The sequence below is a fragment of the Hippocampus comes genome, unplaced genomic scaffold (assembly GCF_001891065.2).
Source record: "Hippocampus comes isolate QL1 unplaced genomic scaffold, H_comes_QL1_v1.1 scaffold85, whole genome shotgun sequence".
Classification (NCBI taxonomy): domain Eukaryota; kingdom Metazoa; phylum Chordata; class Actinopteri; order Syngnathiformes; family Syngnathidae; genus Hippocampus; species Hippocampus comes.
In genome coordinates, this window is record NW_017805540.1 from 3,757,266 (window position 1) to 3,775,400 (window position 18,135).

Below are 18,135 nucleotides of genomic sequence, written 5' to 3' on the forward strand. Positions count from 1 at the left end.
AGGGGTCGTGTGTGTGTGTGTGTGTGTGTGTGTGTGTGTGTGTGTGTGTGTGTGTGTGTGTGTGTGTGTGTGTGCGCGCGCGTGCATGTACGAGATGTTGCTCTTTGCAAGAACACAGTAAAAAAAATTAGCTCTTCGTCTCTGACTGGTTGGCCACCCCTGGTGTATGACATGGGAGCTTCCACTCCAAAACGCACACTGTAATTGAGTGTTGGTTTTCTTGCGACAGATGCTACTATGCTAACACACAACGTTGGGTTTTGTTAAAGCAGAGAATGCAAACAACAATTGGTTTTATGCATTTACAGTCGTGCTCCTACGGGTTGTAAACTTAGGAGCACAACTGCATTGTCTTCAGTGGATCTCAACCGCCATAACTCAAGTGCATCACAAACCTCGAAAAGGCAACATCAAAATTCAAGCGTTGGTGAGAATCTCGCTTTTCATCTACCGCCCATTCTGAGCGGTGGATGACACATTCTCCAGATTATTCATTAACTAGTGGTGAAGGTTGCCATGCTAAGTGCCAACCTGCTCATCTGGAGCCTTGCGGGGGCTGAGTGAGTGTTAAGAAATATGTTCAAGGTCAATAAAACATGCCCTGTGCTTGGTTCCAAGTAAGGAGGAAAAACTGCTCCATGTGTTATGTGGAACCCCTGAATTCCAGCGCAATTAAGGCGTTATCATTTGGAAAAGGATCCAAATTGAGAGGACCAAGTAACAATATCTCAACATCAATCAGAAAGAATGAAAAGTCAAATGTTTTGGCTTCATGTGGAGTGACATCACATGTTAAAAAAACAGCAGTTTTCTTTATATTAGGTCATCAATATACAATATATAATTTATTTCTTTCAACTTTTGCATGGTGTATTTAAAGGTTGTTCAAATGTTGCTCTTACAGTGACGGTATTTTGATTATGGTGACAGTTTAAGAAAGATGATTTACAGGGCTGTTCCATTGTCCCGGAATAGACCGTGTATGACCTTGTCCCTTTTTTTGAATTAGCTACCGGAAAAAAAAAACTGGAGAAACTATCATACTAAATGGTAACAATGGACACATCCTGTATCTGTTTGCTATCCATGCATCCATTTCCTATAGTGCTTATCCTCATGAAGGACTTTGGGTGAAAGGCACGAGACACTATGTGGACTGGTTGCCAGCCAATCGCAAATAAACATTCACACCAACAAGTAATTTCGAGTCGTCAGTCGACCAAAATACCTGTATGAATGTAGGACAACGGTCAAATGCCACACGGCAAGGCCGGGGCTGAGATCCGAACCCATAACGTCTGTACTATGAGGTAGAAATACTAATGGCGAGCAGCCGCAAGGCTAAATACAGCAGAAAATCCGTTTTGATTATCACGAGCATCATTTTAGGACAAGACACGGCCGTGAAGTCGTGCTTGATTCATTGTGAGGCCACTGGCGAATGTGCGTTGAGATGTGGACACGTCAGGCCGCTGCCAGCAGCCACTAGTCCAATGTCACACTCCCAGCCTGCCCCATTCATCATTTCTCCTGTGAGTGGATATAAACACAAATGCGCTTTTCAAAGATTAACAATGATAGCAGCGCTCCCACCTCACATCCCAGCCATGTGACCTTCGTCAAACTGTTATCATTCTGGCAAATAACAGAGATTGATACAATCTAGCGCATAGAGTCGATATTAAAGCCGCCAAAACACATCACAGCCGACTGTACCTCTCATAAAACACCATGCTGCGCCTCCTTCCGCTCGCCTTGTCAGGACTTATTACAAACTCCTGACGGAGAGAAGTGCACGCAAGGCCAAATCCCCGTTTTAAGGAGGAAACATTACGACAAAAGAGCCGGGCTGTTGCACTGAAGACGTGTCTGAAATTAGAACGTGTCGAGGACACGGCCCGTGCTGCATCTATCTTTAACTATCAAATGAGAAGGCTCCACATTCTTGTGCAGCTTTACTGGGGCTCCAGTTGCAAAACCCTAAGCCTCGTTCCTGGCAAGTGCCCAACACACATGAGTCTCTCCCACCCTGCCAACCCCAACCCAGCTCTCTCTCTCTCTCTCTCTCTCTCTCTCTCTCTCTCTCTCTCTCTCTCTCTCTCTCTCTCTCTCTCTCTCTCTCTCTCTCTCTCTCTCTCTCTCTCTCTCTCTCTCTCTCTCTCTCTCTCTCTCTCTCTCTCTCTCTCTCTCTCTCCCCCACGCTCGCTCTCTCTCTCTCTCTCTCTCTCTCTCTCTCTACTACTATCACACTGGCAATATTGGAAAAGAAATGCCCTTAAAAGAGAAAACCGTCGCATACATACCATTATCCATCGACAGCCTCGTGGGCCAAAACCTGCCCAAAGACATGGCAAGGAAGGCAGAGCCAGATTGTTTTTTTTTTTTTTTTTTTTTTTTTTAAACGTTGGCAAATATGTGACAACAGTTCAGAAGAAGTTTTATGTGGATCATTACAGAATTGGAGAACTGCTTCTGTCCACCTCATGATATTTCAAAGAATCCATGCATAAAATTCATGCGCAAGTCATTCTTAAATATCACTGAAAATACTAAATAAATCTTGAACCCCTGAAATGTTTCTTTTCTGATGTGCTTCCCTGTTGATGACCTTGCACGTCAAATATAACAAATTTAGTTTGAAATTATTGTTAGTGTTTTTTTTTTGAGCGGGGGAGGGCATGGGGTGGGGACGATTTAGTTGAAATGTCCTGCTTGCTTGGCTTTAGACAATCAGGATTTTGGAGCTGATTACCAATCACAAAAGTTAAAAGAAAAAAAAAAAAAAAAACAATAACCGATCACCGATCCAATCATATGCCAGAATAATGTAGTCTATTTAAACTATATGAGGATTGCAAAAATGTGCATACAAGTGACGGACATTGATACCCATCCATCCATTTTCTGATCCGCTTATCCTTACAAGGGTCGCGGGGCATGCTAACCAGTCGATCACCGTGCTGCCCCATTGATCGATCTACAAATTATAACATTAAAATCGATCCCTGATTTTGCACAAACTGCAAAATATCTGCCAATCTGATCCAGCCAATCAGATTCGTGTAAAGTCTACCACTTGTAATTGTTAAAAAAATTAAAAGTGTAGTAATTATGCTCTGAATTTATGTCCTGCAACATAAAAAGGAACAGAAAAAAAAGAGTGACTCAGCAGTAGTGACATCAAACTCATCTTTTACTTATCTTTTTTTTTCCAATCTTTTCAGCTGTAATGGAGTGTGTGACTCAACCCAACACAACCCTGTTACTCATATGGTCAGAAAAAGGCATTAATAGTGACGTTTTTAATTCATTATTATATCACTGTTTCTTCTTGACCAGACAGAAAAATGTTGGCGTCTAAACTGTCCTCAAAATTCTGGAATTACACAGATATTGAACAATATACACACTAGGTATACAACAAGCCTACTTTCGTACGAAAGTTCATTTCTATCCTTTCTGGTGAAAAGGAACACATCATGGTGTGACATTCCTGTACACAAACACATTTACTCGAGATTCGGTCCGTTGCATGATTGCGGCACATCGCAGCTGTTAACACCGATTGGCCAGGAGTTATTTTTTGCATCTTGTTACTATAAACTACACTGGCTTCCCATCCTCTGAGCCAGAGAAAGAAAAACTTAGCCTGAATTGCCACACAGCGCTGTCCTGATCAAGATTAGTTTGGGCTTAAAAGAAGCCAAAAGTGAGCATTGGTTGGCTTAATTTTTTCATTAGCAACCGTATTATTGTTTTTGCACATACAAAAACAAATGCATGCATAAAATGTGGAGCGAATAATATATGTATTGTCGTGTGTGGGTGCCTTTGGGGTGGTGTGTGATGTCAGTGAGACTGTGAGTCAGTGTCCGGGCATATGCTGTGGCTGACAGCAGCTCCTGTCAAAGTGTGCTCTTTGGGTTTATGTGTTGCTGTTGTCTCAGCGTCCAATAAATGGCGGAAAAGTGCATCAGCGATTATGGCTCACTTTTCTCAAGTGTTTATTAGAAAGAAAAAAAAACCCACCAATGATACAAATGCTATTTCTTAGCCTGTCTGTGGCATTTTGCATTGTTTGGCATGAAACCAAGCAGTCTTTCCTCAGGCAAAGCTTTGTGGTTGCTCATACGTCAAAGCAAAAAAGAAATAAATATCTGCTCATATTTTGAAAAAAAAAATCATAATTTTGGTTTTATATAGATGGATAGATAGCTAGATAGATCCATCCATTTTCTAACCCGCTTTTCCTCACAAGGTGCGTGCTGGAGCCTCTCCCAGCTGACTTCGGGCAGTAGGCGGGGCACACCCTGAACTGGTTGCCAAGCAATAGCAGGGCACATATAGACGAACAACCATCCGCACCCACACTCACACCTAGGATCAATTTAGAGTGTTCCATTAACCTGAGATGCATGTTTTTGGAATGTGGGAGGAAGTGGGGGTACCCGCAGAAAACCCGCGCAGGCTCGGGCAGAACATGCAAACTCCACACAGGGAGGCTGGAGCGCTAACCACTGTATACATATATACACACATTTTTATTTTTTGAATTTTTTCACACATAAAAACTGTGAAGAATTGTGGCAAACACATTAAAGTATGCAACTATTTGATAAAAGTAATGCTTGTGAAATCACTTAAAGGTGAAGAGAAATGTCAAACTCCGCTCAGAATTTCTTGAGCTGGGATTCAAACCCAGTACCTGAGAACTGCAGAATTAATATCCACTATCTACTATGCTGCCCAGCAAATTTCTAATTCAAGCCAAAAAGTTTGGGAAAGCCCCCTTCAAAGGTCATTTCAGTTAAGACAACGACGGGACAAAACTGAACCCACTCTGTTAATGCACGCTTGAGATTTTAAAATAAAAGCAACAACAACTGGCCGGTGCGCAGGGCGAAACACGTAAAAAAAATCCACAGCAGCCATTGTGGTCAAAAGGTAAAAGGGCATGCAGCGAGAAAGGCAACAGGCGCCTACTCTCGTATGCTCAGCATGCATCCTGCAGGAGACACCTGTGTGTAACACTAAACGCACCATTCCAATGTTAATAGCGATGTAAAAGTGTCATTTAACACTGCGTAGTGTCAGACTACACTCGGAACAGTCCCGGGCTAAGGTGGCGATTTGACTCCAGCTGCACGGCCACTTACCACAGTGTATTCCGAGGCATGTCACGCCACATCGTCCCCCCCACCCGGGAATCCCACGACGACCAACACAGCCGACCGTGTCCTGCAGCCCGCTATCAGGCTTCCTTCGTGACCGGGCGACGCATCGTTAGAAGCGGCCGTCCCCCTCTCGTCGTACTCGCTTGTGTAGTCGGGAATGTTCGCGCTTTACAAAGCGCGCACACGCACACGGGTGGCCTTTGCTAGATGACGTAATGCGGAATCTCGTTACTCGCGCCAGTGTGCCTCTTTTTTTAGGCTGCAGGATGTTTTAAGTTTGGGTAAAAAAAAAAAGGACAATATACCGACCCCTTTTGCTCAAGGTCTTCGTCTTGTTCTTCTTGTTCTTTGAAATTAAAGATGACTATGCAAAGTTTCCATGTTTCGAGACCTTTTGGACAATGACGTAATGTACATAAACGCGCCAAGCCAGGAGAGTTTTTTTTTCCCGTGGGTGGCATTGGTTGAAAAGACAAATATTAAAAAAAAACAAAAAAACGCAGAGATGATCTCATTCAGAATTGGTTATAAAATTACTAGTAATTTTTTTTTACATATTTCATGCATTATTTTAAGTAAAATCACCGCAACTGTAAATAATTAATAAATAAGAATAAGAAAACCTTTATTTGTCTCGCAATTGAGAAATTCGCAATCTACAGCAGCAAAATTGGAAGGAAGAAAGTAGAAAAAGAAAACATGAAGTATTTGCATGCACAAAATAAATGGTTTAAAAAAATGCAATGTTCACAGTACAGAATGCAATGTGAAATATAAAATATAAGATATAAGCATATATGCAACTGCATATATGCTGCATAAGGTGGCTGTACAATTTACAATGGGTGAATGTGGGGTGAGTCCAGGTTTTCACGTGCATTTATTCAGCAGCCTGACAGTAGTCGGCAGGAACGCGCGGCGGTACCTCTCCCTCTGCCTGAAGGAGCTGCCCAGTGGTGTCAGGGTGGCCTGGAGGGGGTGGGAGGGTCTGTCCATCATAGCTGTTAGCTTAGCTAGCATCCTCCTGTTGTCCACCTCCTCCAGAGTAGCAGCCCAGGACAGAACTGGCCCTCCTGACCAGTCGGTGCAGTCTCTCTCTGTCCCGGGCTGAGATGCTGCCTGACCAGCAGACTATGCCATAATGGATGGCTGAAGCCACCACAGAGTCATAGAATTACTCCACACTTATCAAAAATTGGGACATCGAGTAACTTGATTTTCGATTCTGTTTACAAAATTCCGGATACAAATTACTTACGAATGTGTCAGTGTGGCTTAGCCATTTCAGAATCATACTGGTTAATAATACAGAATGATTAATTCATTTTTAAATATCCCATTACATACATGAATAAAAGCGAAATGTATTAATTCAGGTAATTATGGAGTTGTTCGGCAGCACAGTGGTGAACTGGTTGCCTCGTCGGCCTCACAGTACAGAGATGTGGGGTTTGTTCCTGACTCCAGCATTCCTTTATGGACTTTGCATGTTCTCCTTGTGCCTGCGTGGGTTTTCTTCGGGTACTCCGGTTTCCTCTCACATCCCAAAAACATGTGTGGCAGGTTAATGGAACACTACCAATTGCCCCGAGCTGCGATTGTGAGCGCGAATGGTTGTTTGTCTATGTGTCCCCTGTGATTGGCTGGCAACCGGTTCAGGGTGTCCCCTGCCGACTGCCCAAAGACAGCTGGGAAAGGCTCCAGCACGCCCGCGACCCTTGTGAGGATAAAGAGGATTAGAAAATGGATGGATGGATGAAGGGAGTGTTTCCGACAGTCGGCAATGTTCATGAACGCCTCAGGGCCCTGGTGCGCAGGTCCTTGTTGCATAGCAACCGCAGCCGCAAGATTGACTGCGCTTTAGTTGTTTCATGTGAAACTTTGGAAAAGACATGTTGGCAACATGTCAGTGGTTCTTAAACTTGTTAGAGGTACCGAACCCAACCAGTTAATATGCGCATTCACCGAACCCTTCATTAGTGGAAAATAAATATTAAAAAATAACATATTTTTTACAAATTCAAGATATAAAACAAAATGCATTTATTAAAAACTGAAAAAAGTAAATAAAATTTCAAGAGATAAGTATACTTTTTTTTTTTTTTTTAATTGTACGACATACTATCACGACAGTCACATGCTGACTACTGAGCAAACTAAATTTCCCTCAGCATTGATTGGACAAGCAATGTAATGTGATCATCTGCAGCCAGTGATGGCCAAGCGGGCATGTCATAATTAATTGACATGTTGACGAGGGTGTGTCTTATCCTCCATGGCAGAGTCTCCGTCGAACCCTTGAGACCGATTCACCGAACCGCTAGGGTTCGATCGAACCCAGGTTAAGAACCACTGCATGTTGCCAAACCGGTGTGGTGTGAGCCAAAACCGTGTTATCCAAAGGTCCACTTTGCTTAGGTCAACGGTTCATTTACAAGTCGATAATCACTTTCACTTCCTGCCATGACAACGATACCGGTTGAGCTCATTAATTTATTAGTTCCGTTAATTCAGTGATGAGCGAGATCGGTAAATCACATGGCACTATCCGAAGATGGGTGAAGGTATCGATTTATGCTAGCGTTATCTCACGCAGGTTGACTCAAAACACGAAGTTTTCTGAGTGCTCAGTTAAAGTTCGATTTTTTTCCCCCTTCTGGTAAGCAATTATTTTATGTTGTACCCATTACAGGGATCCTTCACTGGTGGCGACTTTTATCGTAGATATTGGTGATCGTCGAATGCCTGATGTTGTCGAGACCCTCACGTCCCTTCCAAGAGGTCCACATGATGCTTTTCAACAAGGTCAGATTTAAACTGGACTGTAGGAATCCCATTACCACCAGTAAAAAATAAAAAGTGCACTCATGTAAAAGTACTGTTCATTTAGAGCTACAGTACTCAAGTTAAAGTAAAATGTAATCCTCGAAATAATTACTTGAGTACCGGTAAGAATAAATGAGTACTCACTCAACATCTCAACAGGGTGTCCACAAAATCTGGGCCTAATGGAGATTGTGGTCCCCTCAGCAAACCTTTCTCCCCTTGACTTCATCTTTTGGGGAATGCTAAAAAGTGAAAGTGCACTCGATGAAGATTACAGGTTTAAAATGGATCGAGCTCATCTGAATTTTGCAAAGCGCTCACATTATGCATTGACAATTATGGAAATCAAAATATTATTTATCAACATTACAATAAAATATAATTGTGCGAACCAGTCTCTCTCTCTCTCTCTCTCTCTCTCTCTCTCTCTCTCTCTCGCTCTCTCTTGATAGATAGATACATAGATAGAGTATATATATATAAACACACACACACACACACACACACACACACACTTTTCAGTTAATTTCTAGATACTGTGATGCATAGCTTTTACGGCCGATATTCTACAGTCATAGCCATACCTCCTGTGTCATTTTTAAAATTGAATATTAATATTGTGTCGTAGCTAGAGCCACCGTTCTATCTCTACAGTTGTATTTAATTTACATTCAACCATCCATCCATTTTCTATATTGCTGATACATTCACCGTATTCATATCAGCCATTTATGATTTGCTTCCGACCGACATCCCGTATTTCTTGTATCGATTGCTCAAAATGTTTGCCATTCATCACTTGTTCGTCATGTTTACCTCCAGATGGCGCACTTTCCCCATCTTGGCTCTGCTGGGAGTTTGCTTCTCTCTCCCTGACACTTTCAAAAACAAAACATGTCAGTCTATACGACCACACTCCCAAGCGAGAGTACGGAGTCGCAGAAGACGTTTCACGGCTAAATAATTTTTTTGTAATTACTTTGCCGATTCAAATTAATCAAATAGAGCAAGTGTTTGTTCCAAGTGCATCTGCTGCTTCCTGATGTTCATGCCACGATGGTTCTACCTCCACGTATATTTCAAGGGGCTTTGTTTCATTAAATGGTGACAAGTGTTTGTTTGTGATACACAAACGTTGAAGGCTGGTTGACAGCGCTCAATATTCTCAAGAAGCAGGCTTCCCGACCGTCTCCTTCGGACGACGTCGCACAAGTGCAACGCTCAACAGTCCCTGTCCAAGTGTCAGCAAAGCTGTTCACCGCATCCATGAGCTCCACAGGAAGATGGACAAAAGGCGTCAGCAGCTGGTGGACAAAAACTGACTGGAAAAAAAAAGAGCACAAAAAGTCACACTTTTATTTCTTATCAGCAGGAAAATGATCATGCATGTACTCACCAGGCCATGCAGCAACACGGCGAAACTTCAAGGTGACAACTTGCTGTGATTATTGCAACATACATTTTTTTTTATGTCGTAAAATATTTCCTTTTCCTCCACGGATGTTGCGCCAGAGATGCCGAGTTGATTGTGGAAGGCTTTGCAATTCCCTTAAGAGGTGAATTTTGGGTACTCCGACGTCCACCCACATCACAAAAACATCTCTGTGTAAGCTTGGCCTTCGATGAGTCGATTAATCGACAACTCATTGATTATCAAATTCATCGACAACTATTTGTGCGATACCAAACAAACAACTAAATTTGGTTAATAAGCAGTAATCAGGAAATATGCTTTAATACACTTTAATGCAAAATAAAATTGCATTTGATTAATTGATATTTTGGGCAATTGATAGAATAACTGGTTCTAAAAACATTCAATTGAGAAGTGTGAGTGTGAGTGTAAATGGCTATTCCGGGTCTACTCCACTTGTGGCCCAAAGTTAGCTTGAATAGACTTCAGCTCACCTTTACCTTTAATGACCAAATGTCAAAGAAACTGTCACTGCATAAAAAAAAAATGTGCAAAATACTCCTTTTACACAAGTTTGAATATAATTTAACCGTAGCCCGGTGGGCCAGTGGTTCGCGCGTTGACCTCACAGTGCAGAGGTACCGGGTTCAATTCCAGCTCCGGCCTCCCTGTGTGGAGTTTTCGTGTTCTCCCGGGCCTGCGTGGGTTTTCTGCGGGTACTTTGGTTTCCTCCCACATTCCAAAAACATGTATGGCAGGCAGATTGAACACTCTAAATTGTCCCGAGGTGTGAGCGCAGATGGTTGTTCGTCTCTGTGTGCCCTGCGATTGGCTGGCTACCGGTTCAGGGTGTCCCCAGCCTACTGCCTGAAGACAGCTGGGAGAGGCTCCAACACCCCCCACGACCCTTGTGAGGATAAAGCGGATCAGAAAATGGATGGATGGATGGTAGGATATCATAAAACCAAAATATAATAAAAGGACTCAGCCTATAAAAATGTCTGACACACTCTTCATGGTGAAGAATCAAAAAAGTGTCTTTTGCATGAATGGAATGAATAAGCGCCTGATTCATAGAGTATGTTAGAATAAGTGTCATTTTCTGTTCTTTGGTTGTAACACACACACACACACACACACACACACACACACACACACACACACACACACGCGCACGCACACTTTGTGTGTACCTTTCTAAAGACACTTCTTGCACATGTCTGACTTCCATTACGACTCATACATTATTCAATGAGAAACTACTGCATTATCAGTCCAGATCCAATGCTCATCCTCTGCAGACATACAATACAACATGAATGTTGTCATCCCTGCAACAAGCCATCAAGTACCACCACTGTTGAAGAAACTAAACAGTGTCCTTGGAGAAGCCACATACCTTATTGAGCATCTTGAGGCCAATCGTCAGCGTTCGGATGACGCCTTCGTCAAAGAGAAAAGAAGAAAAAGACGCCTGGAGAAGAAAATTGGAAATGATTCACAGTGGGGACAACTCGAGCGCTGTTGTGTTGTTCGGAAAGGTCAGTGTAGGAGACACACTGGGACCATTAGAGTCAAGTGCCACCAAGGTAAAAAAACAAAAAATCTGATCAGTTATCAAGAATTATAGCACACTTTAAGCAACGCATTTCTTCTCTTGGTGAAATTGGTGTGTTTGAGATGGGGCGGTCTTGTCTGGTACATGTGAACGTCTGGACAGTCAATGGCAAGGATCGATGTCATTCAAGCAAGAGACCACATTTTCACTTATGTCTGCAGCGCTTCATACACTAAACTGTGTTTTCGTGGCAAAAATCATACACACTCCGCCACCACATCGACACCTTCACAGGGGAATCCGAAGCTAACTTTGTTAGCTGATGCTAATCTGTCCGTCCAACAAAACTCAGTGCAGCTCTGCTTACCTCCTGGCTTTAACATGAGAACGGGCGTCGCACCAACAACGCTATGAATGTGAAAATGTTTGTTTTGATTGAGCAGAACAAGAGGCCCGGGTTAAAGATGTCTCTGAATTTGTTTGTCATTTCAAAGTGCAAATGGGCAAATAGGAGCAATTCCAGGGCAAAGTGAGACGCGGAGCTTGGACGACGACATCAGTCTTGTCAAAGCACAAACTGCCAACCTGATAGAGACGCTGGACCTGCAAACATGCATCATTCGTCAAATCAACACAGCACAAGCGAATGTAAAGTCTCGCTTCATTTATGCATTGTTTCAGTTTTCAAAATGGAAATTCTTTGTATCTATCTATTCTTTTTTTCCTTCAAGGCGAACGCAGTGTACTTGAAGCCACAGAATGATCTTGTATTGCTCGAGGAGGAGTTCAAGAAGATCAAGCCGGACATCGAGGTTGAAAATTGTCATTTGAAAATACACTTTTGGTTATTTACAAATTGAACCCATTTGAAACCTATTATCATTTTAGATGAGCAGATGTGATTCTAGATTATGTCATCATTTCAAGATTGTTTAGTGATGCTTGATAACACATCACCGGTGCAGATCTACTTGGACAAACCTCGTTTTCATACATTAAAATTGAGTGGACAATGAATGCCCGCATAGACCCGGTTTGGCACTCGCGAATTTGCCGATTCCTCCAAATAATTTTAGGAGGAACCCGTCCTCTGTTATTTTTGGAAACTCACCTACTCGCTGTTTCAGTGCTCATGCCAGAACAAGTACAGTATTGTTTTGGTGGCATCCAAGTGCAAGTGTTTTTGGTGGGCTTTTCATGACAAGGATGTTGGAGCACGTTAAAAAAAAAAACAAACACCAAACCGATCAGAAAATGGACCTGTCTATCTAATTGATTTAAACAATTTATTTATTGTTTTTTGTTTTCATTTATTGTACAGTTGACCACCACTTGGGATTGGGACCAGACTGGCCCATGTTTTCAGAAATAGTAAGATAATTTGCAGTTCTTGGTTGTTTGGTTTTACAGTTGATGGGTGGGCAGGCACTCCGGAGACCAAACAATTTGTACACAAGCAATTACAAACTCAGTCTTCCGTAACATGTCCCCTTTGAATAAATGAAAACAAGTCAAAGTCCAAAAAGTTGCTTTGTTGCGATTGCATGTTGTTCTTCATATGAAGTGCCAGTTTGCCTTGAACATCCTTCTCTCCGCCATGTTTTTAATTCACTTACCTTCAAAACAATTTGTCACCTCAGAGAAGAGTTAAACCATTTGGAAACGCTTGAGAAAAGCCTCTGCGCTGAAATTGCGGATGACGAGAAGACGCTCGCACGAGCGGAGGAAACTAACGAAAACAATCGGGTATCTGTTTTGCATGCAGTGGTCACACGGTGACCCTAGTGTTTTGCCCATCTGCCTCACAGTTCTGAGGTTCAATTTGTATTTTGAGAATCTAAAACAAGTCCACCATGATGTTGTGTGTTTTCTTTGGCTTTCTTCTGTGATTTTTTATTTTTTTTTTGTATTGTGTACCACAACTATAAATCCCAAAATAGGTCTTACTGCGTTATAGGAAAGTGCATGTCTGCTTGTCCAATCTCACCCATGCAATTGCTAAAGACAAGGTTTTATAAAGTCACGCAATACCTATGAAACACCACTAAGTGACAGTATCCTCCAAACACCTTCCCATTACCATTACATTATCTTTTAACCATCTTCCAATGATGATGCTTTCACTTAGAATTTAGGTATATAGTGGACGTCTTCTTTTACTACATAACAGCTTTCTTGTTAAATTTTTTCTACTTTTCATCTTGGAAGTCCATTGACAGCGCAAGAGGGATTGTGTTCAACTTTGTTGTGTAGAAAATCCGTTCATATTTTTCTTTCTCGGATTTTCAGATTAAACAGTTGAACTGTAAAGTTAAGGTGGAAATGCGAATCATTAAGACACTGAAAGAGAAAATATGTGCACTGCAAGAAGACATTGAGAAGACTCGAAGGAATGTCAGGCGAACATACCTGGAGTCATATTGAACGTTCGTTTTTTTTCATAAGTATTATTATTGCTGGTCTTTGAAATAATTTCGACTATTAACACGTGACTTTGTTGCACTTGCATTGTCTAAGCACATTGTTTGAAACATCCACAGAAACTGGATGGAGAAGCCAGGAGTCCTGCACTGACGAGCAGCTTCAGTCAAAGAAGGCACAACACACTGACTTGTGTCTGAATAGAAAGTAGTCCTGCATCAAATGGCTGTAAATACTATTTTGTGTGTGCGTGAGTGCATGGGCGCGCGCGCGTGTGTGTGCGTGTGTGTGTGCATGTGTGTGTGAAACATTTTAAATAAAAGCAAAACCTTGAAACTTCGATCGCATTTGTTGGTTTTATTTCAAATCCATTAGGCAAAAATCGTCAAATCTCTGCACCTCACCACGATAAAAGCAGATGCTCCACTCGGTTGCCACCATTGACGAGGAACGGGGGAAATAGCCCGCCAGCAAGTGACCCGAATCGCGACCCAGCACAGCGTCACTCGGGCAGAGCCGAAGCCACGGCAGCAGATCACCTTCACGGAAGTACAAGGTCAGTGGAGGCGTTGCCCCGTAACCTGCCGCACATTTCGTGCTTGAGCGTCAAGGGAAATTCGACACTCTCTTGTGGATTCCTTTCTTTATTCCTTACAGGGAGAGATGGAAATTCTGCAAAATACGCTGACGAATCAGGGGACAGTGCTAGAAGGAATTAAGGTATTGCAAAAAAAAAAAAGAAGATAGGAATTTCAGTGTTGGCCTTTTAAAATCTAAAGTTATATTTATTGTGAGGTTACTCGGTAAACAGCTATGATGGGCAGACCCTCCCAGCCCCTCCAGCCCACCCTGACAGCACTGGGCAGCTCCTTCAGCCAGAGACTGCCAGAGACACCTGCGCTGCAAGAAGGAGAGGTACCGCCGCTCGTTCCTAGGAGAGGTACCGCTACTCGTTCCTGCCGACTGCTGCAAGGCTATTGAATAGACGGTCTTGAAAACCTGGACTCATGCCCACTCACCCATTTTTAATATGTTTGTAAATATATTTTATATTTATTTATATACTTTTTGTCTCAAAATATATGTTATATTTTAAATTTATTTGTATACTTTTAGCCTTCTACTTTCTCCCTTTCATAATTTTGCTGCTGTGCTGAGATATTATAGGAAACGATAAATTTTGACGTGATAGTGGTGGCATTAAATCAAGTAAGATCCCCACCATTGACGAGTGTCACTGATTTTTAGTGGCTTGACCATCATGCTTGCACTGTGTTTATTGTTTATTCCACAGATATAAAAGTGGACTTTCCTGAAAATACATGATATATATATATATATATATATATGATTTTAACTCACGTACCAGGTTTGTCGGAGAAAAAAATGTCCGTTCAAGTCCTTTTCCTCAAGCCATGACCACTTAATTTTAAATTTTTTTTTTTTTTTTTTTTTTAACTGACCAACCAGGTTTTTCAACCTTTTTAATTTAGTCGGACAAAAAAATCTCCGTCCAAGTCCTTTTCCTCAAGCCATGACCACTTGAACGTGTTCCTAACACTTGCGTCTATTGCACGTATGTCAGCTTGCCTGTCTACCTATTTGAACATTGCGCTGGGGCCGTACCTGGCCGATCACGAATGAATTACTTTACACAAAACGCTATTCAAGTACTCAACATTCAATGATTAATCTGCCTTTTGTGTGCACATGTGCACCCTTTGTGGCTTCCGTTCTCGCCGAAATTTCGTAATCTCCGAGGGATGGCGAGGCCATGAGAATGCGAGGGGAGGGGTGTGACTGTTCCTAATGTTAGTGCCTCAACATGGCTACGCTCGTGAAAGCAAAACAACGAACTGAAACGCGTGTTCGTTCAATGTTGTCAACTAATATCCGGATTAATTTTTGGCAATTTTTCCTCAATTTTCCGGAGGAATTTTCATGAAAATTTGAAAATCCGTAATTCCGGGAAAATCCGGAGGACTTTCATCACTGATTCCATCAGCATGTAAATATCTGTGATGAGCTGCAGCAACACCAAACTTCAGGCTGAATTTTGAAGAAGCATCCACAACAACAAAAGCTCTGGAAGCACAAGTGCTGCACCACCTACACCAGGGGTGTCAAACTAATTTCTGTTGCGGGCCACTTTGGAATTACGTCTTCCATCGGAGGGCCGTTATGTCAGTGAAACCAAATAAATGTTTCATCATCTCATCGTGTTATTACTTGTAACACAACAAATTGATGGATTACTAGTTTTGAAAGCAGTCAACTACAATAGTTTGTTCAATTATCGTTCAAGTGAGTGCAAACAGGGTCACAAAATTATTACAAAATCTGAACATTATTTATTTAAATGTGACAATTTGACATTTTGGTACAGATTTTAGCAAAGATCATGGAAGTTGACACACCTGATTTGCTTTGGGGGGGCCACATAAAATGACATGGCGGGCCAGATCTGGCCCCCGGGCCTTGAGTTTGACACCTGTGACCGACACCAACAACAAGCTTTCATTAAAACAATATTAGTTGACCCAGATTGTTCTTGTGATTATAAGAATGTCAAGAAGTTGACACAAGAAGTAGAACAGATGCAGCGGGAGCACATGGACAATCTCGCCGGACTGGGAAGAGGCAAAGTACTGAAATGTAACCAGCTGACAGCTGCTGAGGTAAAGAAAGATATGTCTCACCCTTGCTGTAGTGGCCTTTTGTTGATGATAAAGTGAGTGACAGCTATTCTTATGTACTTTCTTGGTGCACACGAGCTCCGGTCTGTGACGACATTGCAATCTGACAATATAATTGGAAGGATTGGTGACCTTATAAAGAAGTGGGAGCAATACAAAGATGCTTTGAATACAATGGACGAATAATGTTGGACGCGTGTCTGAAGCCACGGCAAAACTCCAGTAAGAAGGAGATGGAAACTAATAACATGTTGTGGCAGCCTTCCAAATTTTAAGGGCTATCCCAAAGCAGCAACTGACATAAGTTAGACAAGCTGTCTGCTTTCACTGAAGTGAAGTGAAAATAATGTGACACACCACAAAAAGGAGTCTTGTTAACAACCCTGCTAATTTGGAATAATTAATCAAATCAGCACAAATGTAGAATAAATAGGGCTGTCACAAACTAATCTTTTTAGAATCGATTATCCTCTCAATTATTCCAGTGAGAACTCAAATAATCGCCCCACCAGACACAAGTCTGAACTGTCTGTCGGCAAACTTTCAAACATTTTGAATTTAAGTCTCTCACCGAAATTTCAATGTCCAATGTCCTTAAAAGAACCATTCAGATTTTTTTTAATTTTTATACCTGACACATCATTTTTCTGTCAACATTCTTGTTCGAGACCAAACCAAAACTGCTACAATGGCTTTGATTCCAGAACCCATTTTACTTTTCACGCTATATTTCCCCCCGGCCCCCATTTAGGGCTTCTTTCCATGTGGAGGAGTTCAAAAAGGACTCGGTTGCTGTCATATGGAGCGCCTTGCGTTCAGATATCCAGAACTGTCGAGAACGCATGCGGCGATCCACGCAGAGGCGCGCCGCTTTCTTCGCGGCGAGGAAAAAAAGCAAACGCAAATAACCAAGGTGACGCGACATCACGCTGACAATTAAGCACATGACGTATGGTGTCAAACACTCAAAGGATCGGCACCCCTTTCCCCCCAAAAAAGCGCTGTTTGTTTGTGGATTACCACATAGCTCTTTACAATGCTCCCCCACCCACCCCCCACCCGCCCCGAAAATGCAGACAAAAGAGCTGTGGGCAATTAAAGCTACAAGCCATGGTCAATCTTGTTTAAGTGCTTTTCCCACAAATGACAACTCACAGTTGTTATAGTCTTTTGTCGGGATGTATTTGATGATGCGTGTCGCAGGGAGCCTCGCGCTGCTTGTTACCTGTGGGCCGACACTGCTTTGGGATAAACATATAATTTGGATTTGGGATTTAAAAGACGCCGGGAATTGCACGAGGAAGCCCTGTTCATTGTAAGGTTTTCATCTGCAGGATTATCAGCTCCATCCAGAGCCCTCTTTGCTGATGGGGGTTTCACATGGCTTATCTAATGTGAAATCGCCATGTGGTATATAGTTTCATTAAACGGTGATCAAGAATGCATTAGTTCAAAACAAGAAAAGGCAATGGAGCTTAAGCCGGCACGCATCCAAGTGCAGCAACTTTAAGGGAGTTGTTGGGGTGAGACAATTTAAGAATTAGAAGTCGCACAGACACAACTCCCATTAGCCAGATAAGAGTTAGCCAAGCAAAGAAAAGGTTTTCGTCTTCGCACTTGACAAAATTTGATGCCACAACAATAGTCCCCGGCAAATACAAAGATGAGAGTCGGCTGCTGGAAGTAAATTGGTTACTTTAATCACACAGACTAAAATAAAGCACGTGTGATAGCTACATTAGCATTTTAACCTCTTGTCACAAAGAAATAACCATCCATCTTTTTTCCGTTGTACTTTTCATCGTTAGGGTTACGGCAGAGCTGGATCTTATCCTAGCTGGCTTATGGGCGACAGACGGTGTGCACTTTGGACTGCTTGCCCGCCAGCGGCAGGGTACATAGCAACAAAAGCAAACATTACATTCACGCCCATAGAAATACATGGATGATTAGGAAAAAAAAAACTACCAGTAACATGGTTATTCAATAATTTCTGTAAAAACACAAATTGTTTTACAAAAAAAAAAAAAAAAAAAAAAAAAAAAA

The 18,135-nt window shown here is 42.1% G+C and overlaps 1 protein-coding gene and 1 long non-coding RNA gene across 9 annotated transcripts in view; both read right to left on the bottom strand.

Moving 5' to 3' along the window:
- Nucleotides 1–5,410, bottom strand: part of dtna (dystrobrevin, alpha) — a 33,335-nt gene extending 27,925 nt beyond the window's left edge. For 5 of the 8 annotated variants that reach the window (XM_019878935.1, XM_019878932.1, XM_019878931.1 and 2 more), the window contains exon 1: nt 1,717–1,888. In XM_019878935.1, coding sequence (XP_019734494.1) covers nt 1,717–1,733 — 17 coding nt within the window. In that variant the 5' untranslated portion in view covers nt 1,734–1,888. Of the gene's footprint in view, nt 1–1,716; nt 1,890–5,156 lie in introns of those variants that run through there. The other 3 variants (XM_019878930.1, XM_019878928.1, XM_019878933.1) reach the window with 3 other exon arrangements.
- A 1,092-nt stretch (nt 5,411–6,502) lies between these two features.
- On the bottom strand, nt 6,503–9,585 carry LOC109521184 (uncharacterized). The gene is made up of 4 exons (XR_002169305.1): nt 9,397–9,585; nt 9,187–9,322; nt 8,817–8,878; nt 6,503–6,710 (listed from the first exon to the last, which is right to left on the bottom strand). It is a non-coding gene; the product is annotated as an uncharacterized LOC109521184 (long non-coding RNA).
- Nucleotides 9,586–18,135: the final 8,550 nt, after the last annotated feature.